The sequence below is a fragment of the Manacus candei genome, unplaced genomic scaffold, assembly GCF_025592945.1.
Source record: "Manacus candei isolate 608988 ecotype Guabito, Panama unplaced genomic scaffold, ASM2559294v1 h1tg000150l, whole genome shotgun sequence".
NCBI classification, from domain to species: Eukaryota; Metazoa; Chordata; class Aves; order Passeriformes; family Pipridae; genus Manacus; species Manacus candei.
Genome location: NW_026138198.1, coordinates 2,323,434 through 2,345,032, shown reverse-complemented (window position 1 = coordinate 2,345,032; position 21,599 = coordinate 2,323,434). Strand labels below are relative to the sequence as shown.

General features: G+C 48.9%; 1 protein-coding gene and 1 long non-coding RNA gene across 10 annotated transcripts in view; one reads left to right on the top strand and one right to left on the bottom strand.

Annotated features, from left to right (window-relative positions):
* FANCM (FA complementation group M) overlaps positions 1-21,599 on the top strand; it is a 137,364-nt gene that overhangs the window by 15,041 nt on the left and 100,724 nt on the right. For all 9 annotated transcript variants that reach the window (XM_051772074.1, XM_051772073.1, XM_051772077.1 and 6 more), the window contains exons 5-13: positions 5,553-5,684; positions 6,496-6,628; positions 6,839-6,967; positions 7,418-7,519; positions 8,319-8,503; positions 9,181-9,387; positions 12,277-12,511; positions 15,291-15,448; positions 15,931-16,080. In XM_051772074.1, coding sequence (XP_051628034.1) covers positions 5,553-5,684; positions 6,496-6,628; positions 6,839-6,967; positions 7,418-7,519; positions 8,319-8,503; positions 9,181-9,387; positions 12,277-12,511; positions 15,291-15,448; positions 15,931-16,080 — 1,431 coding nt within the window. The remainder of the gene's footprint in view (positions 1-5,552; positions 5,685-6,495; positions 6,629-6,838; positions 6,968-7,417; positions 7,520-8,318; positions 8,504-9,180; positions 9,388-12,276; positions 12,512-15,290; positions 15,449-15,930; positions 16,081-21,599) is intronic.
* Positions 1-21,599, bottom strand: part of LOC127463139 (uncharacterized) — a 62,808-nt gene that overhangs the window by 31,491 nt on the left and 9,718 nt on the right. Inside the window, exon 2 of the long non-coding RNA XR_007900674.1 lies at positions 21,482-21,592. This is a non-coding gene — a long non-coding RNA (uncharacterized LOC127463139). The remainder of the gene's footprint in view (positions 1-21,481; positions 21,593-21,599) is intronic.

Below are 21,599 nucleotides of genomic sequence, written 5' to 3'. Positions count from 1 at the left end.
CCATCCATCCATCCATCCATCCATCCATCCACAGGTAACTCCACCTCACACAGCTGCAGTGCTGTGGGTAAGGAATTTTCCACAGAATTCTGGAAGCTGAGTTGTTCCTAACAAGTGAGGGCATTCTGGCTCTTGGAGGGTTTTTTTCCAGGAAACTGTTTTTCCTGAGAAGACGGGACTGTTTGAGACAACGTGTGGGGGTTTTCCCTCTGCCTGTCCTGCCTAAGTAATTCCAGCACTTTGTCAGGGAAAACGGTCCCAACTCGTTTGTTCAAGTTATAATGAAAATTAGTTGCTTAAGCGAAGTTATTTCTATTTAGAGGATTGTTAATCATCATTGCTGGAGATGAGAGAAAAGAAAATTAAAAGATGACCTGAAAAATTGTTTAAAATCCCAGCTAAATTTCTCCATATGTGAGACTTGCCACAGAACACTGACTGTGAGAAAGAGACTGGGAGGAGTTTAAAATCCTGCTTTAAAGATCTCTGTATTTAATTTGTCTTTGGTTTTGATGAGTTAGTAATTACTGCATTTGATAGAGTACTGAAGAAGTGTCATGATCTGTGTCTGGACACTGCTCAGATAACAGAATAACTCATTGTTACTAGAGATGAACATAGCTGATTTTTGCTGTATTTGCTGTTTTGTCCCCAAAGTTGTTAATTCTGTGTATGACTGCTGGCTAATAAACAGCCACTCTTGAGGTAACATGGGTTTGGTAGTGCTGTGTTCTCTGTGCTTTCCTGGCAGTTACACCTCTGAATAGAACAGAAAAACCAATATTCAGCCTTAAAAACTATGGATTTGAAACATCCTCAGTGGGATACTCCTTTCTGTCCCGTGGCAAAGGGCTGACAGTCACTCTCACTGAGTGGCAGGTTGATGTAGAAAAGCCACTTTTTTCTAATAACTTCTTAAATGACAGGGTAAAATTGTTCTGTGTGAAATTAGTTGAAAAGTAGAAACTGTAGATCTTCTTGTTTTATAACCTTTAGGAACTGAAAAACGCTGTACCAGCAGAAAAGTCAGATGTTGGAAGAGGACAAAGTGTTGGATGTTTTTGATGGATCCCAGCTCCCAGGGAAGAACAGTGTGTGCTCAGGGTGTAACACATCCCTGGGACACTGTGGAGGGCCTGAATGGGTTAATGGGAACTTAGCACAGAACTCTGAGCAGTGCCAAGATCATTACTGATCAGTACTGGGTTTGGAGAACGACAAGATCAGCTTAAAAACACCCTGTCCTGCTGTGTCCCTGTTGTTTTCCTTTCCTTCCTGGCAAGGTGAGAAATGTCAGGAGGAAGCTTGAACAAAATAGCACTTTTCTCCCTCAGTTAGTTTGGTTGTCACAACTGAAGTTTTATGGGGAGAAGAACTAAAACTGAGCTTTGGATTTGTTCTGGAGCTATTTTTGTTACTTCCCTGCTCCTGGGCTGAGTGATCCCACTAAGGCAGACCAGAGTGTTGGGGGCATGGGGACATTCCCACAGAGCTGGGGGGGTGCTGGGACCTCATGGACACCCAGTGTGGGCTCATTTCCTTCACACCAGTTCAGCACCTGCCCCAGCGTGCTGGGAAGGGTCTGGGGAAGCGTCCAAGGCCGGGTTGGAGCAACCTGGGCTGGTGGAAGGTGTCCCTGCCCATGGCAGGGGTAGCACTGGATGGGCTTTAACGTCCCTGCCAACTGGGCATTCCATGCTGGGCATTGAAAGTGCTGGAGCTGTGGGAGTTGGGAGTGCAGGGGAAAGGGCTGAAGGGAGGGGCAGCTCTATTTAAGGCCAGAAAGGTGTGTAAAACCCAGCCAGGTCTGTCAGTGAAACCTGGGAGTGCTGGAAACCCTTGGAGTCCTCGGTCTGGGAAGGTACAACCTGCATAGCTGCTGGTTTCTCCCAACCCTCCTTCTCTGCTGGGAAAGAAGTGCTACAAACCCAGTTTTTTATGTGTGTTTTTCTCTGGTAAAGAACCCTTCAAGTCTGCAGTAAAATAATTAGGCCAGGGCATTAGTTTAGAGCCTTTGGTTTTTATTGTGCCAACAGAAAACAGATTAAAAGCAGTTTTTAGTGAGGTGTAGCTGGCACAGTAACAGTTCTTTGTCTGGTAACACAAGTCCTCAGCTCCAAAAACAGGTTCTAAGCTCATCTCGGGTACAAGCTCCAAGAACTTGTGGTTTGCTGTGGGAGATAGCTCAGAACAGAAATGTCTTTGTGTTCTTGGCAAGTTGAGTGCAGGGTGGGATAACTCAGCCAGTCGTGTCTTATGTGCTGGCTGTAAATCTGTCAGCCCCGGCCTCCATCTAGGGAGCTGCAGAAAGCCACGAGCCCTCCCGAGCTATTAATTGGAATTAATTCTGCAATCTGTTTGTGAGACGGGGAACATGACACTGCGATGTTTTGGAAAGACTGAGGGGACTTTTTCAGAAGTATTATCTTTGTAATTAAAAATGAAGGTACTGAGGCAAGATAAGTGCAGTGAGTGAGCAGAGCCTGTTCCTGTGTCTCTCCTAAGTAGGTTATGTTTACTGTTCCCGGGTAGTTTTGAAGCTCCAGGTGACTGGATCCCGCTGTCTTTCATAACAGCCGGCCTGGGTTTGTTTTGCAGAAGGTGATTAAATCAGACAGGGGTGTACATTGAGCAAACAGGGACAATATCATTTTCTTATACCTTTTAACTGGGTCAAGGGATAAAACACAAAAGTACCTGTAATGAAAATGTCTGTTCGGAAAACAGCGCTGCAACAAGTGTAGGAAATAACAAACCAGAGCTGAAATATTAGACTTGTTGGGCATTGCTCTTTAATGAAAGCATTAATTGCTTTTCTAGAGGACCATTTGTGGTCAGACTGACTCCATTTCCACTACTTCAGGCGTAGTTTAAGCTTCATCCTCAGCATTTCAAGTGTCCTCATGTCCAGCTGTTCCGGGTTTGATGGAAGGGTAATGAGCTGTTCCAGGGATATCCATTCAAGTAAAAAGCACTGAGTTATTCCTTGCATGGTCAACATTTCTGTTGATTTTATAAATATCTTTTTCTATAAGCTGGCACAGACATTTCTGCCTCTGTCCTTTTAAAGGGACTGTCAGGTACAGCCTGGCTCGAAAAACAACAGAACAATAACAAACTCTTTGGTAAACACAAAGTTCTGAATTTTAAACTATTAGAACCAAACCATACCTTCAGTTTTGTTCTCATTAATATTATAAGAGACCCCTGTGCACTGAGCCTCCCCTGTGCCTCGGTGAATGGTTTTGACTGTATTTTAAGAAAACATCATTTGATTTCTTTGGTTTTTTTCCCTTTTCCTTCAGAAATTCCTGGCACTACTGTAGCTTCCAGTTGGTTTTTGCCTGTTGTTGGTGTTAGTGGTATTAGTGGTTTATTTGGTCTGATTAATCCATTAGCCTTAATTAGAAGGAATGCCTCAGGATGGAGTGTCTTGCTTTGCTTTTCCTGGGAGCTGTGGGAGGCCATGACCGACGTTCTCTGGGGATACAGGAGAACCTGGACCTGGGGTTGGGAAGTGCCTGGGAGCCCTTTGGCCTCAGGTGGGGGTTTGGTGCCCGCAGCTGGTCTGAATCCAACTGCCCAGGAGACATGGAATGGGCAGGGGGGAGCTGTGCCAAGGCCAGAGTAAAGCCATGGAATGGTTTGGGTGGGAAGGGACCTTAAAGCCCATCCAGTGCCACCCCTGCCATGGGCAGGGACACCTTCCACTGTCCCAGGTTGCTCCAACTTGGCCTTGGACACTTCCAGGGATCCAGGGGCAGTCACAGCTTCTCTGGGCAACCTTGGCCAGGGCCTCCCCACCCTCAAAGGAAAGAGGAGCAACCTGAGATGCACCAAAACACTGAGAATTCTGGCTCCATTTCCATGATTTCCCTTTATGAGCAGCCCTTATCTGCTGTAAGCAGCTTATCCTGCTGGCTCCAGAGTGCTGCTTGGGAAGGACCCATGGGATGGAGTGGGCAGGGTGGAAATTCCCCAGCACAGTGGGTGCTCCCCAGGTCAGCTGCTGCTGCTGGCACAAGTTTTCCTTCACCCTTCCAAAGTTCTCCTCCATTTCTGATTCCTTGGGGGATTAATGCAGCTGTTGTTGATGCTGGCAATTATTCCCACTCCTTTTCTTGGGATTTTAGATTATGTTTAGATTAGATATTGGGAAGAAATTGGTTACTGTGAGGGTGGGGAGGCCCTGGCACAGGTTACCCAGAGAAGCTGTGGCTGTCCCTGGATCCCTGGAAGTGTCCAAGACCAGGCTGGATGGGGCTTGGAACAGCCTGGGGTAGTGGGAGGCAGTGATCTCTCTGTGAGCAGGGACAGCACCCAGGGAAGAGCTGGAGCTGTGCCAGGGCAGGGTCAGGTTGGATCTCAGGACAAGGTTCTTCCCCCAGAGGGTGGTTGGCACTGCCCAGGCTCTCCAGGGCAGTGGGCACAGCCCCAAGGCTGCCAGAGCTCCAGGAGGGTTTGGACAATGCTCTGAGGGACAAGGGGGATTGTTGGGGTGTCCTGGGCAGGGCCAGGGGTTGGACTGGATGGTCCTTGTGGGTTGCTTCCAGCTCAGGCTATTCCATGATTCTGTGAAGGTCTCTCTGCCCATGGCAGGTGATTGGAACGAAGGAGCTTTAAGGTCCCTTCCAACCCAAACCATTCTGGGACTCTGGTTTGAGTTTCTCCTCACAGGCTCCAGGCGTGCCTGGATCAGTGTTGGAGGCCTGACTTAGGCCTGGTTTTATTGGTTTAGTTGGATGATCTACAGGGGGCTGAAGGGACTCTAAAGGGATTAGGCATTTGGTACATTATAGCCCTCTTAGTGCAGGGCAGCTGTGCTGGTGCTGGAGTGGCTGGAAAACTCGGGAAACACGGTGTGCATGGATGCAGGCACAGGGAACTGCCTTTGGAGAGCCTGTTGTTGTGCCCTGAGATGTTTTTGGGGCCGTTGGCCAAGGGAGCAACAGGTTGTAAACAGCGTTTGTGGGGCAAATCTGATTACTGCGATTACGGCCGAGTTAGCGCTCACGCAAAACTAAGTCTGTGCAAAAATCCTGACCACCTAAGGCTGGGAAACAAAGAGGAAAAACAGGATTAGGATGCATTAGTGCAGGTTATTCTGCTTGTCGCACCCATGTGGAAAGCAGGTACATGTGATGGGTGAAAACTAAGTGTGTTTTGGGGTGGATTCCAGAGGAAATGGGCCCTGCTGCTGGTGCTCATTCCTCTGTGCTCACATCTCCCATCCCTCCCACATGCAGTGTCTGACCTCCTGGCCAGCCCTTCACCTAACCTGGCCTTGTGGAAGAGAAACACGAGTGTTCTGTGCCCAAACTGCCGCTGAAGTTGATGTGAGCAGCGAGAGAAGGAGCTGCAGCCTGAGCTGCAGGCCTGGCTGTCCCTCCCGTTCCCTTCCCTCTCTGTGCCCTTACAGCTCTCAGGGTGTGTTTCCCCGTCCCAGTTCAGGGTGGACACAGGGTTATCCTGGAGGCAGGAGGTGTCTGTGTGTGCACTGGAGGCACAGATCCTCAGGGAAGCAGGTTCAGGGGGCTGTGTTGGGGTTGCAGGTGCTCGAGGCGTTCGCCGGCCGCCTGATCCGAATGGGAGTTTTGGCCAGGAGGGACATTCCCAGCCTGACCAAGTACCAGATCATCCTGGCAAGGGATCAGTATAGGAAAAACCCCTCTCCACAGCATGTGGTAAGTGTCTTTTATTGATTTCATGTCGTTAAAGTAGGGGGTAAATAGTAATTATCCATAGGTACCAAATTTCCTGAGACATTTTAAGTAGATTTCTGGGTTTGATTTCTGGTTTTAGCCCAGGAATAAATTATCATAGAATCATAGCATGGGTTGGGTTGGAAAGGACCTTAAAGATTATCTATGAAATCTGCAAAATATACTTAACTGTTCCATGTTTCTTGATGCCAATATAGAAAAGTTAAGGAAAAGATTAAGGACTCCATTTCCAAAGTGAAATTGTTTTGAGGACTTAGATTGTACTTCCTCACAGCAAAGTTCACACTTTCCCCCCAAAGCTACACTCCTGCTCCTATTTTTCTGTAACTTGTCAGGGAGTGGTCAAATTTTGTAATCTTAAAGAACATTGCCTAAAAAACCACTGTGTACCTTAGAAAGAACATTGGGAAATCCCTTTCACAGTAAGCAAGGCAACTTTCCTGCCTTCATTTCATAGCCTGGGTAGATGTGCCAGAAATCCCTTGTTTTGCCACATCCAGATGGGTGGGTGGTTCAGCTGTCAGAGGCTGAGGGGGGATGAGCTAATCCTGGAGGATAATACAGGTATTTTGGAGGTGGAAAAGGATTGTCTCCACTGGGCTGTGTGAAATCTGTTCCCTGAGGGCTGGGATAGACAAACTGCTCACTGGGCATCAGCTGGGGCTTTGGCTCTGCTTCCCAGCCCCCAGTCTGGTTCTGGTCAGGAGATGCAGTGTGATTCCTGCTCCTCAGTCGCTTCCTGGTTCAGTGATGAGTCTGTTTTGTTCCACAGGGAATCCACCAAGGCATCATCGAAGGGGACTTTGCCCTTTGTATCAGTTTATACCACGGGTATGAGCTGCTGCTGCAGATGGGAGTCCGCTCCTTGTTTATCTACCTTTGGGGAATTATGGATGGAGCCAAAGGTGAAATGTCCTCAGGAACATCCTTCCTTTCATTCCACTCCCTCCTTTTCATTTACCTCCTCTGTATGGCAACTTACAGAATAAGTGGGTTGCAAATGGAATTGGTGCTTTATTCCCTTGATCCCAGCTGGAAATGTACTAGCAGTGTTAAAGACAGAGTACATTTGGGAAAGCACACTGAATCCTGAGGTATTCCAACTCTTCCCAAAGGGTTGACCCGCACGAAGAACGAGCTGGGGCGTAACGAGGACTTCCTGAAGCTCTACCAGCACCTCCGAGACATGTTCTCAGACACAGCCGTGGCTCCAGAGACTGGGGGTGTCTGTAGGAGTGACACAGGTCAGGGTTTCCCTCTCGGGGGGACAGCATTCCTGTTTAAAACTTGTGCTGCACTTGACTGCTCCTCTTCAGATTGTCTTCCCAACAGTCCCCTCCCTCTCTCACTCCCTCTCTCTCTTCCCTTGGTGGTTTTAGCTGCTTCCAAACCAGTTTTCTGTGTTTGAAGATTTTCATTTGATTTAAAATGAAGGTTATAATATTACTGTTTGACTAATTGTCTTTTCCAGTGTGACTGTAACAAAAGTAACAGCACTTTCTCAGAAAGCTGGGCTTTACAAATGTGCTTCTGTCATGAGTTTATTAATTGCTGTGGGTTGGTGCAATTAGAATTAGTGTCAGGAATTTGGGTGTCTGACTCGGATAGTTACAGTGGGAGGAAATGAAGTTCACTAAACCTTCATGCTTGTTGCAGGTTTACTGATGTCTTTCACTGCTTTGTTGCCTTTCCAGTGTTGGGAAAGAAAAAGGAATTTATCTACAGCCATCCAAAATTAAGGAAATTGGAGGAAATCGTAATAGAACACTTCAAATCCTGGAAAAAGGGGTGCTCTGGTAAGTACCAACAATTAAAAAAGTACCCCACCAGTTGAACCTGGGGGTGGAAACAAGTAATATCCTGCTGATTTGTCTCCTGATTTGTGCTAATTTGTGTGTTTGTATCCTCTGTGTGGACAAGTCCTCTCTAGAAGGACTTTACCATAAAATTTCTGTAAGATAAAGTGTTCTAGGAGTTCTCATTGTTAATTTGATGTAAAATACTCCAACAGCTGAGTAAAACAGAGATAGCAAACTCCCTCCTGGTGTTTCCCTGTCTCCTGCTTGAACTGCTCACAGGGTTTGTTCTGGACCCTTCCCTCAGGGCTCTGCTGCCATTGCCTCCTGCAGAGTTAAGATGAGCATATTTAAGGAGCTTGAGGATAAAAGTTGTGATATCCAACCTGAGGCCAAGAATTTCATGTCCCCAGGTGCCCCATCCACAGGCCTTTTGAACCCTTCCAGGGGTGGTGATTCCAGCCTTCCCTGGGCAGCCTGTTCCAGTGCCTGGCCGGAAGAACAGGGAATCTTGGACTTCATTCCAAGACACTTGCCCTCCAACCTGAGCTTTCCCAAGTAACCTTAGTGATGGTACCTCCGATGTAGGACATTATTCCCGTGGTTGGTGTCAGTTCCCCAAAATTAGAGCACTGCTTTGATTCCAAAGGGAATTTTTCCCAGAGATGTATCTTGGAGCATTTTCTGCCCGTTCTCCCATGGAGTGAGGTGGGAGCCGTGAACGTGTAACTCGTCTGATGCCCTGTCCTTTTTCATTACTAATTCTGCTAAAATCCTGCTTCTTCTTCTGATCCAACAGATCAGGAGAGGAGCGAAGGCCCCTGTGGGGACACCAGGGTGATGATCTTCTCCTCCTTCCGGGACAGCGTGCAGGAGATCGCGGAGATGCTGTCCCGCCTCAGCCCGGCTGTCCGCGCCATGACATTCGTGGGGCACTCCACAGGGAAGAGCACCAAAGGCTTCACCCAGAAGGAACAGCTGGAGGTACAGAAAAGAGGAGGCTGTACCAGGAAATAGTGATAAAAAAGCATTACTTGTGTGCACAACTCCAGGAGTATACACTGTGTGGAAGCGGCTGAACTTCTGCTGTCATTGACAGAGTCCAGTGCCTGTCAGAGTATCCAAAATTATACTCACTGAACAGAATATGTAAATATAAACTATTTATATATATATATTTATATAGTGTGTATATATACCATATATATATATTTGCATTCTATTTATTTGTGTATTAACAACTCTTGACGCACACGTATTAAAAATCTGGGGGAATATTCAAATGTGTGCTTAGGGAATTATTTTTTCTCATAGGCAGGAAAGATAAGATCTGTCCTTAAATTTTGACCTAGCAAAGTTAAAAAAAAAAAAAAATAAGACAACTCCAAAGATATTTAATTGCACAGTTGGGAAGATCAGTTTTAGAAGAATACCATGGCTGGAGTCAGAGTAAGGTGTGCTTTTTTTCCTTCATTTTAGAATTAAACAGTTGAAGTGCTGACATTGGTCACATTGGTGGGTGGGATTTGATCAAGAGGCAGTAGTTGGTTTAAAAAGACTAAGTTTTGTCGTTTTAAAGTGTTAAATTAATTTTTCCAGCGTAGAAACCCCGCAGGGCCGTTGTGCTGCCCTGGTAACTGGGGTTTGAACTCTCCGTGCAGGTGGTGAGGCGGTTCCGGGAGGGCGGCTACAACACCCTGGTGTCCACGTGCGTGGGGGAGGAGGGCCTGGACATCGGGGAGGTGGATCTCATCGTCTGCTTCGACGCCCAGCGCAGCCCCGTGCGCCTGGTGCAGCGCATGGGCCGGACCGGGCGGCGCCGGCACGGCCGCATCGTCGTCATCCTGGCCCAGGGCCGCGAGGAGAGGGTGAGTGCGGCCTGGGGGGCTGAGCTGGGAGGGACCGACCCCTGGGCCTGCCCAGGGCACCCCAACAATCCCCCCCTGTCCCTCAGAACCTTGTCCAAACCCTGCCCTGGCAGCCTTGGGGCCGTGCCCACTGCCCTGGGGAGCCTGGGCAGTGCCAACCACCCTCGGGGGGAAGAACCTTGTCCTGAGATCCAACCTGACCCTCCCTGGCACAGCTCCAGCCCTTCCCTGGGTGCTGTCCCTGTCACAGGGAGCAGAGATCAGAGCTAACCCTCGGGACGAGCTGCAGACCCCTGAGCTCTGCCCTCAGTCTCCTTGTTCAGTTTGTCCTGGGAAACTATGTCAGAGAATCCCAGACTGGTTTAGGTTGGAAGGGACCATAAAGCCCATCCAGTGCTACCCCTGCCATGGGCAGGGACACCTCCCACTAGCCCAGGTTGCTCCAACCTGGTCTTGGTCACTTCCAGGGATCCAGGGGCAGCCACAACTTCTCTGGGCAACCTGGGCCAGGGCCTCCCCACCCTCCCAGCCAGGAATTCCTTCCCAGTATCCCACCTAAATCTACCCTTTTCTAGCTTAAAGCCATTCCCTGTGTCCTGTCCCTCTGTGCCTTGTCCCCAGTCCCTCTCCAGCTCTCCTGGAGCCCTTTAGGCCCTGCAAGGGGCTCTCAGGTCTCCCTGGAGCCTTCTCTTCTCCAGGTGAACCCCCCCAGCTCTCCCAGCCTGTCATGTCATCAGATGCTGACACTGGGAGCACTGGGAGCACTGGTTCTGACCTGGTGACGACACTGTGAGCTCAGAGCAGTGCTCAGTGGCTGCTCTTGCGTGTGAGGTCTGAGCAGATCAGCTTAGGGGAAATCCACTTTGGCCGAGTTCCTGAACCTCAGCACTCAACTGGAGCATGGTTAATCATCCCTGAGTGCAGGCTGTCCCTTGGGAATGCCATGGGGCACTGCAAACCCAGGCTGTGAGCCAGGGAGCCCCCCATCAGCTGTGCCACCTGCACCCCACAGCCCTGCAGAGCCTGGGCTCATCCAAGGGGTGGGAAAAGGCAGGATTTGGGCAGGCCAGGCCAGGCAGCCCCTGCTGCCACCTCTCTGGTGAGAGAGGATGCAGACTCCTAAGTGCAAGGTCTGTGTAAGCCAATTGTAAACCCAACATTTCTGTGTAAACCCAACATTTCTGTGTCTTGGTGTTATTTCACGTATTCCAGTCGATGTTGTTGCTCTGGTTTGTATTTGTAGGTGGCAGGGATTTAATTCTAGATGAGACTGCAGAGGATCCTGCCTGAGGGGGAAAAAAGCAGCTTTGAAGGGATGAGGGTTAAAAATGATAAACCTGAATGGTGTTTGTGAATAGATGTTTTCTCATGCTACTTATGCAGGCTGGATCCTACTGAGAGCTCTGCTCTGTAATGGGATATAGAATAGTCCTTTAAATTCCTTGGAGCTTCACTTAAGTAGCTGGATTACTGTGTTCTCCAGATTTTCTCAGAAATCTCTGCAGCAGAACCTTCCCCAGGTAGAACAGTAATTGTAGATAATGTTTTTATTTTGAGATCAGGAAATAAATTTAATTGCTGAACAATATTGCTTTGGTTTGTTTGTTGTTTTTGCTGGGGGGTGTTTTTTGGGGTAGTTGTTGGATTTTTTAAGATTGATCCTCATTCCATTTCTGTTAATGTGGACATTCTTTCCCATCACATAACTTACAGCTGAATAATGAATGGTCATGTTATGGCCCCTCATAATTTGTGGGAATTGTTGGAGATTTAGGGGGGGGTGTTTGTTTCTTTGTGTTTCTTTGGGTTGTTTGTTTGTTTGTTTGTTTGGGTTTGGGTTTTTTTTGCTTAGTTTAGTTTGTTGGTTTTTGTTATCAAACCACTTGCATTCCATTACCCAGCTTTTGAAGAGCAGGGTGTTTGTGGAGGCCTGGCAGTGTGAGGCTGGCAGGGATCCCTGTGTTTATTCCTCAGCCCCCACGTGTTTCCCGGGTCAGCTGTCACATCACATGTGTCCTGGGCCCTGAACTGGGATGGAATGGGCTTGGATTGGGGTTTCCTGGTGTCCTGGGACAGCAGCTCAACCTGGCTGGACTCAGAGCTGCTGGGATGGGGTGCAGGGCTCGGAGCTGCCCCTGGGAGCAGGGAAGGGGAACAGCAGCATGGTGACAATGCTCTGGAGGAATTTGCAAGCACAATTTTTTTACCATAAAAAGACCTTTTCTTTCTAGGATTGTCCCAGGATTTCCTGAGCTGCCCTAGGATGAAAAGGCTGTTTGTTGGAGTGCCCGAGGGGCCGTTCATCAGAGCTGGCTGTTGGTCTCCTCTGGTGTGTTCAGAGGGCCTGGTTTGGGTTGTCTCCTCTGGTCCTGCCCCCAGAGATCTCTGCCAGGTTGTAGCTGCCACACTGTCCCACTCAGGGCATTGGTCCCCAGCAGCCTGTCCCAGGGACCCAGAGGAGAGCACAGGACTGTCTCAGAGTCGCTGCTTTCTTCCCTTGTGTTCTCCAACCTCATCTTGGTTTCTCTGTTGCACAATAAAGTGGGGTGTAATTAAAGGACTCAGATCGTGTATGACATCAACAAAACATCTTCTGCCTTTCTCCTGCTTGGCCTCCTTTCTCAGTTTCTGATGTAATCTCATTTCCATCACCCCTATATGAATGGCACATTGGAACCTCCCCCAGCCCAGGGCTGTGCTCCTTTTTCTCCCCAGTGCTGTGCCTGCTCCTGCTCTGGCTAAAAACCCCAAACCAAAAATCACCTCGACGAGAGAACAGAAAATAACAAGAAACCTCACAGACACTCAGGTGCTCTTTGAGTTTTGATCAAGTCCAGTGACAAAACAAGCAGTCAACATATAATTTCTCTCTTTATCTTCTCCTTCCAGACTTACAACCAGAGCCAGTGTAACAAAAGGAGCATCCACAAAGCCATTTCGGGGAACAAAACCCTGCGTTTCTACCAGCGCAGCCCACGGATGGTTCCAGAGGGCATCAACCCCCGGGTGCATAAAATGTTTATCACTGCTGAGAAATACGAGCCAAGCAACTCCAGAGGGCTCTGCAAGGAGAGAAGATGCAGTTCCCTGCAGCACAAATCTGCTCCCTTTTCCTGTGTCACTGGTAAGAGGATTATGGTGCTGCTCTAAGCGCCGCGTAAGCTGCCGTGGGGTGTTTGTGTCACAGCACATCCCACCCGCCTCTCACAGGGCTCTGGGCTCTGCAGGGCCACTCCTGGCACCTGGGACACTGTGCTGCCACTGCTGCCTGGTCCTCAGCCTTTCCTTGGACATCCCACAGCTCTGGCCTGAAACATCCCCACCTTGAGTCAGGCATTTGGTTCACTGACTCCATGGAATCTCTGACTGCAGGTCAGGAACTCCAGCTGTGAACAGAAGAGGCAAATGTTAATCAAAGAATTCCAGAATAATTTGGGTTGGGCAGGGACACCTTCCACCAACCCAGGTTGCTCCAAGCCCCATCCAACCTGGCCTTGGACACTTCCAGGGATCCAGGGGCAGCCATGGCCTCTCTGGGTGTTATGGCTTCATAAATGACAATAACACAACAGTGCTTGAAATCAGGAGGATTGCAAAGGGAGGAAAAGAAGAAATCAAGGGCAGGGTGTTCATGAATTGTGAACACCCTTGGAGGAAAATTAATCTAAAAGGAGGAATGGCTGGTGCAGTTACATGGCACTGAAACACCCAGGAAAGTGAACACAGTTATAAGACAGGAGAAAAGACCTACTTTTTTATAAATACTTGGCAGTTGTTGTGCTTTCTGTAGTGCTTGTTAGTGCTTTCTGTAAAGACCAACAGCAACTCCTTAAAGCCTTGGGAAACTTCATATTCCAGTACCTGATTAAATGGACACAACTGCGAGGAAATAAGCAGAGCACAACATGGAATGAAAATAATAATTTCAGAGTGTTTGTAGTTGTGTTTTAGAAAAGAGCAGTGAGGGCATACAGATGGTGATGCTGAGCATGTTCCTGCCCAGGGAGCAGCACGGCAGGGCTGGGGCTGCCATGTTCCTCTTGTGGCAACCAGGTGAGGCACAGGGGGTGGGGGGTGAGAGGCACCAAAGGTGAGTTGATTTGCCAAAGGTGGCCAGGATTGAGGTTCCAAAGGTGGAAAGGCTCCCTGGAAAGGGTGGTGAGGCCTTGGCAGGGGCTGCCCAGGGAGGTTTGGAGTGCCCAGCCCTGGAGGTGTCCCAGGAAGGCCTGGCCGTGGCACTCAGTGCTCTGGGCTGGGGGACAAGGTGGGCATCGGGCACAGGGGGATCCATGGGCTGGGAGGGCTTTGCCAGCCTCAGGGATTCTGTGACACTGTGATTCTGAGAACTGACAAATTCCCTGCTGGCTACAGGCTAAATCCACCTCCTTGTGCCCCTCTGGGCTGGTTCTTGCTCTGCTCCCCGTTCAAGGAGAATGAAAATGTTTTGGTTCTGGGGAAGAACCAGGACAATAACAGGGATGATTGAATGATATGTTTGTGTTTGGTAGGACATTACATCCATAACATAAAATGTTATGGAAGATAATGAGCATGTGCTGCCTCACATGAGGGGCAGAGGCTTTGCCAGGGACTAAATGCCACAGAACTTGGTAATTCCCAGCTATGTACCCAAACAGCCTTATCAGTTTCAGTCAGAATGGGAATGTTCTTCTTGTGTCTGTGTCCCTTTCTTTCTTTCCAGAAAAATGCTTAGGACTGTTCTTGACAGCCAAAATCCTAACTCTGCTCAGAAACAGGAAGCCCAGAGCTTTGGGAAGCATCTGTTCCCGAATTTTGCCAACCCTTGGAGGCCTTCTTGGTAGTGTTGCAGCATGTGTTATCTGGGCTGATGGTATCACAGGCTCATCTTGTCTTTGACACACAGAGCTGGAGCTGTAACACAGGGAGCTGAAGTCATCTGTTGTTCCCAGTGTTTCGTGGGATGTGTCTGGATGGCAACAGTTCACCAGGAACAGGCTCCCCAGGGCAGTGGGCACGGCCCCAAGGCTGCCAGAGCTCCAGGAGGGTTTGGACAACACTTTGAGGGACAGGGGGGATTGTTGGGGTGTCCTGAGCAGGGCCAGGGGTTGGACTGGATGGTCCCTGTGGTCCTTTCCAGCTCAGGGCATTCCATGATTCTCTATGCTTCTCTGAAAAGTGTTCCTAATTTGCTTTTTCTTCAGGTCTCTCTCTTTTCTCCTCCTCTCCCAGGTCCTTGAACTGGGTGTTATCTTAAAGGAGTGTAACATCTCCTACACTGGAGTAAAAAATACTTCACAGCAGTGTTGATCTTCTGGGATTTTTAGTGATGGCCTTTAAAAAACTTTGGTGTTTGTTCATTTTTCCAGCTTTTTCTGAGCAGGACTCTGGACTCCCTGGGATCTGGGTTTGAGTCTCATCCTGTGCAGACACAGACTCTGGCAACTGTAACTTGAGAGGATTGAGAGACACAGGCTGATTCCTCTTATCTGGAATTAATTCCCAGCAGAGCCTGGGCTGCACATTCATCCCAAATCCTGTCTGCAGAGACACTGGCAAATTAACTTCATTATTCCTCTCCAAGTCTCACATGGGTGCCCTGACACAGCCCCGTGCTCAGCACTGGTTCTGTGGAGGTTCCTTTACCATCCCCACTCACGGCTGTTTTGGGGGATGTGGCATTATTATGGGCAGTGATTTCTATCTGTCTGTCTCCCTGTGTCCTTGGGTGATTCTTTCCCAGACAGCTTTGTCCATATAACACATGGACACTGTTGGACTGTCCCTGATGTCCCACCCTGTGCTCCTGGTTTTGCTCGTGGCACAGGGAAGGTGTTTGTTCTGTTCACTGGTATCCTTTTATTCTCTGCATCCCTTTTCCCAAAGCAGGTAACATTTTCCTGCTCTTGTTTTTTCCCCCATAGGCCAGAAGCAAACTTTCTCTCATGAGAGCTGGTCCTTGTCACCTGAGGAATATGAAACGTGGGACAGACTCTACAGGATTAAGGAGAGTGATGGAATAAAGGAACCAGTATTGCCTCGAACTCAGTTTGAAACCTTAGAAAACCTGGAAGAAATACCAGTGAGTTTGACTTTAATGTAGTATTTCCTTTGCACGAGGTCTAAAGGATACTGTAAATAACAGAGGTAACTCTGAGTTTGAAGAGGGTCTGTATTAAAAATGCCATTTTGAGATTTACATGTAGGTTTTGAGGCTGAGAATTTAGCAGTGAGGTGTTTGAAATGGGTCATTGAGGTTGAGTCTGTAAATTAAAAATATCCTAAGTCTCTGCAGGATGCTGTGTTCATAGAATCCCAGGATGGTTTGGGTGGGAAGGGACCTTGAAGCCCATCTCACCCAGCCCCTGCCATGGGCAGGGACACCTCCCACTAGCCCAGGTTGCTTGTGGAGTTTTAACTTTAGACCAGACTTACACCTCTGTGATGATGTTTAAATACTTCTCTGCATTTCAAGTGCTGACAGAGCACTTGACATGGATAGCACATGAGTTCTGCTGGACAGTGCCTTGATCCCAGTCTCTTCCCACCTTCCTTCCCCCACAGCAGCAGGAGGGGGTGGCTCAGGAGCTGTCCCTGTGCGAGTGGAGCCTCTGGCAGAGCCGGCCCTTCCCCACGGCCCTGGTGGGACACTCAGAGCCCTGTCACCACTTCATCAGTGCCATGGAAATGATGGAGCACATGAGGCAGGAGCAGGTAAGGCTGGCTGGGAACCTGCACAATCGGAGGAGTTAAAAAATAATGAAAATTTAGGAAAAAAAGGAAATTGCGGAATGAATTCTGTGTGTTTGATCTCGTTCCCAAGTGTCCCCTCCTGGTATTCTGTGATTCCTAATCTTTGCCACAGAAGTGGTTTCAAAACAGTTGGTGTTTCCCTACAGAGGAGAAAACACCCCCAACCCTTAAATCAGTCTTTTTTTGTTTTAATGGATCCAAGTATCAGTTTATTACAGAATAACATTACATACTAGAACTATATATGCCAGGGGGCCAAGCCACCAAGAGAGATATCAGAGCTATTCCAGAGTGTAATAAGGATTGGAAGTAACTCTGTATCATGTAGGTGCATCAAAATCATCCCACAAAAGTGATGCAGGAATGTGTTCATGTTCTAAGGGGATTGTTTTGAGCATTTTTGGGTTGTTTTCTGTGAAAGCTATAACTAAAAACCTAATTGCTCCTGATAATTAAAGGATAAGGGGAGAGCAGCCAAACAAACATGGATGACAGCCATTTGGGAGATGAGAGTTCTGTTTGCTGACTGGTATGGATAGCAAATATCCTTTGGGATGAAAGGCAAGGAAAAGGGTGTGGAGGTGGGTGGACACTTCAGTTGTTCCCACACTGTTTTCTCCTCCACTTGAGCTTTTCTCTGTTCCCCAGATATTGCCTTTTAGTGTGTGGAAGTTTTTTAGGTCATCAGCATGTGTTGCTAAGCTGCCAGAGTTTCCTGAATAACAGGACTAATCGAGGAAGAGAATGGAGACATTGTAGTTGTACTCCTTGCTAGGAGAGAACATGAAAGGGAGGCTGTAAATAGACTTTCTGAGCTCAGATAAGCTGCTTCTTCACACAACAGTGACATTCCTGACTTCTCTGAGAGTTCTTGTTCCAGCTGGGGTCAAGGATGTGCTGCAGAGAGAGAGGGCTCAGGGAGAGGTCAGGGACAGAGAGGAGAAGGGAGTCAGGAGGCAAAGAGATGGTTCAGAAATTAGAAGGTCCCCCCTGAGCCTCCTTTTCTCCAGGCTGAGCCCCCCCAGCTCCCTCAGCCACTCCTGGTGCTCCACAGTGAGAGTTCCAGGCATTATCTGGATTGACTCCCAGCCAGCTTTGGCTGAGCTGTCCTGAGGTGGAGACGCTGAGCTCTCTCATCAGCGAGAGGAGGATTCCTGGCTGGATGTTCCTGGTGTGCCCAAAATGCCTCCCTGGAACATGAGAGGTTACTGCAGGACCATCACTCCACCCTGATGGATCCTTCTAGGGAAAAACAGGGCCCTGGCAGGGCTGGGGGACAAGGCAGCACCTGGAATCACACTGACACCCAGGTTTGGCACTGCACAAGTTGTTGGGTGCTTTCTTGGCCCTGAACCCAACTGTCCAGGCTCAGGGACACCAAAACTGCACCACAGAAAGGGAACCTGCAATGGGTCTTCATCTGCTCTGTCAGCACCCACAGGGACTTCTTGATGCAGGTTGGATTAATCCTTGACTTCTCTGAAAGGCACTGACAGTCTTCCCACTGGAATTCACCAAAGTGGAGGGGCTGGCCAGCCTGGAAAAGAGAAGGCTCCAGGGAGAGCTGAGAGCCCCTTGCAGGGTCTAAAGGGGCTCCAGGAGAGCTGGAGAGGGACTGGGGACAAGGCATAGAGGGACAGGACAAGGGAATGACTTCCCACTGGAAAAGGGGAGATATGAGTGGGATCTTGGGAAGGAATTGTTGGTTGGGAGGGTGGGGAGGCCCTGGCCCAGGTTACCCAGAGAAGCTGTGGCTGCCCCTGGATCCCTGGAAGTGTCCAAGGCCAGGTTGGAGCAACCTGGGCCAGTGGAAGGTGTCCCTGCCCATGGCAGTGGTGGCACTGGATGGGCTTGAGGTCCCTTCCCACCCAGCCCATTCCAGGATTCCATGCTGCTGTGCCCATCAGGTGCCCCCAGACCCCTCCAAGGAGTGGGCTCTGTGTTCCCTGCTCCCAGCCTGGCACAGCTGGGGAGCAGATCCCTGCAGGACTGAACAGAGCTCCCTTGTCTCTCCTCCCTCCTCGTGCTCCAGCCCTGTGACCCTTCTGGCTGCCTCTGCTGGACTTGCTCCAGTCCCAGAATATTCCTTGTCCTGGGGGCCCAGAACCAGACCCAGCTGTGCCCAGGGGGTGTCACAGGGGGTGAAGAGAGAGAGGAGAACAGTCCTGTCCCTGGGCTGCTGGGGACTGTCCTGCTGTGGCTCCTGCCTGTGGGCACCCACACTGCTCCTGGGTTACAGATAAACTTGTTCCCATCAGGATCTTAAAAGAACTAGGGAAGGTTTTCCCGAAGCTGGTTCTGGCACAGAGCCCATGGCTGGCCCCATGGGGAGCCTTGATAACTACTGTATTCTTTTTTTATTTTTCCTAGAGGGCTTGTTCTTAGAAAAAAAGTATTAATTAAAACTTCAGAAGAAGGGCAAAAGTAAAGAAATTTAGGGATTTTTAGGCAATGTTTCATTTTCTGCACACCTACCAAGGCATCTGCCTATAGTTGGGTCTGTCCTGGCTGCATTCCTGACTCTGCTGGGTGGGAGAAATTCCATCACCTGAGCAGCAGGAAGGGATGTTCCTCCAGCCTCTGGGGCATCTCCCTCGAGCAGGAATGAAGCCTGAAAAAAAAAGAAATCTACCTAATATGTTAGTCCTGTGTGAAAAGTGGATGGAAAAACAACTGGTTTAGCAGGGATTTAGTGAAAGGCTGGGAGAGTTGGGGTTGTTCAGCCTGGAGAGGAGAAGCTCTGGGGTGACCTGATTGTGGCCTTCCAGGACCTGAAGGGGCTACAGGAAAGATGGAGAGAGGCTGTGGACAAGGGATGGAGGGACAGGACACAGGGAATGGCTTCCCACTGCCAGAGGGCAGGGAGAGATGGGATATTGGGAAGGAATTGCTGGCTGGGAGGGTAGGGAGACCCTGGAATAGAATTCCCAGAGAAGCTGTGGCTGCCCCTGGATCCTTGGAAATGTCCAAGGCCAGGTTGGAGCCACCTGGGCTGGTGGAAGGTGTCCCTGCCCAGGGCAGGGGGTGGAACTGGATCACCTTTAAGGTCCCTCCCAACCCACAGCATTCCAGGGCTGTGTGGCTGAGGGGTTGGTGGGGATGTGCTGTGCATCCAGGTTTTCCTGCTATAAATATTCCCTGGCTAAAGGTACCCAGCTGACCTGGCTGCTGTTTATTTGTGGTGCTTAATAGCAGAGGGATAAAGACCAATAAGGTCAAAGCTGTTTCCTTAAATACCTGAGATAGTGAACCTCAAACAGGTCTATTGATTATTTATTTACTGAGGCACTAAATGTTCCTGTGAGTAACCAAATGATCGGGAAGGTTCTGATGAAATTATTTCTTGGGCAGAAGCTCAGTCAGATTAGTCACAACAGGAGCCAGCTCAGGAGGTATTTGTGAGGGGTTTTGGGTGGGTTTTTTTTTCTATTAGAGAAGAAATTCAGTCAGAAATTTACTGATGTTTGACTTTCCTTTCCTTGTTCTCATTCAATGATTCAAGAAACAGTTTTTTGCATAACAGATCAAAAAAAAGTCAATTTAAGGGCTTGTTTTTAAAATAGATGAAGTAAAAATGGTTGGGAAAAAATTATATTGTATTTATATGCTCTTAAAAACTTAGAGAAGATGCTGGCCCAGTGAAAAGAAAATAAAAAAGTCAAAGAAACCCCAAATATGATCCCTGGAAAAGGGACATCCACTGCAGCAAAGCCTTTAATACCCGTGGGCTTTACTCCTGCAGCAGCACAGGGGCAGGTGGGGGGATTTACTCCCAGGGGGATTTTTGGTGTGACAAGGGAACCAATCAAGTTGTCCTTCTGCAAAATAATTCAATCTCTTTTAAGCATTTTCTGAAAATTAAACCATGCTGTTTGGAAACAAGGTTGGGGCAGAGTAATCCTTTTTATGGGAACAGTATTTGTCTGAGCTCCCGAGGGTGAGGGACAGGGAGTAGGGAAGTGGAGAGCTGTGGTTTTTCCTGGGAGACAGGTAATGCTGCATTTTATTGGTCATTAATTCTAATTTACAGTGGGAGGGTGACTGGATATTTCCCAGTCCAAAGCTGGCAGTGGGAACTCAGTGACCAAACGATCCCAGATTCTCCCATCAGAGGTTTGTCTCTGTTTTCCACTTCAAAAACCCCTTGGGAAACTTCTTCCAAGCCCAGGATGAACCTGGAACAGCTGCCACTGGAGTCACGTGTCGTTTGTCATCAGTCCTGGGCTGCCCCCAGGGCTCTCCAGCTGAACCCCTGAGAGCAGGGAAAACATTCCCAGGAGACCCAAAACCCCATTGAACCTGGAAAGGCTTCCCATGCTCTGGGAGCTCTGAATCCAACGGGTTTTGGGGGGAAAACACAACATTTCCAGCCAGCTGGGACTTCACTTCTCAGGAGCCCCCGAATGCAGAGTTAAAAATGGCTCAAATAAGGACAATGAGATAGTTTCACCTGGTTTTTTAAGACCCCCCTTGCCAATAGTTTGGCTAAAATCCTCTTCTGAGGGAGGGAAAGGATTCTGCCCCAGCAAGAAATAATTTCAGACAAGGTGGGAGGGAGTTTGGTTTGGGTTTGGAGGGTGAGCTGGGAGAACCTGTGAGCCCCAAAATCTCAGCTCTCCAGTTCAGAGAGTTTCTCTATACTGATTCTTCTGACCTGGCTGCCAAATGATTTCAGTCTGAGCATTAACTGAGACCTGGCTTGGGTTGTTCAGGCCTTGGATTGCAGGTGCTCTGTGGCACAGCAGGTGTGGGTTCTCCTGCTGTTGCCTTTGGGGTTTGTCCCATTGTTATTTGGTGAGTTTAGGGATGGCTGGGTGGGTACAGTAACTTTGCATTTCGGTTGCTGGGTTTAAAATCCTTCTCTGTTGTTTTTCAAACTGTCAAAATGTTTATAAATGTGAATAATTGGTTGGTTGTTCCTTAAGCTTTTAGAGCAGATTGATTTGCAGGGCTTTGACAGGAAATGTGCCAAGTGGGAGCTGCCAATTCCAGGACAGTCCTGGGACTCTGGCAGGAGCTGCTGTAAAACAAATGGCTTTGGGAATAGTATTTATGTTTTGACAGGGAGAGGGACTTTGGGCAAGGGATGGAGGGACAGGACACAGGGAGTGGCTTCCCACTGCCAGAGGGCAGGGATAGGTGGGATATTGGGAAGGAATTGCTGGCTGGGAGGGTGGGGAGGCCCTGGCCACCCAAACTGTCCATGATTCCTTGATGATAATCACATTTATGTAGAATATTGAACTGCTCCTGCCTGGATATTCCTGTTCTCATGATGGTTTTAGTGTTGGCTTGGCAGCGCTGTAAGCTCAGGGAGTGGAATCCTGGAATGGTTTGGGTGGGAAGGGACCTTAAAGCCCACCCAGTGCCACCCCTGCCATGGGCAGGGACACCTTCCACCAGCCCAGGTTGCTCCAACCTGGCCTTGGACACTTCCAGGGATCCAGGGGCAGCCACAGCTTCTCTGGGCAACCTAATTT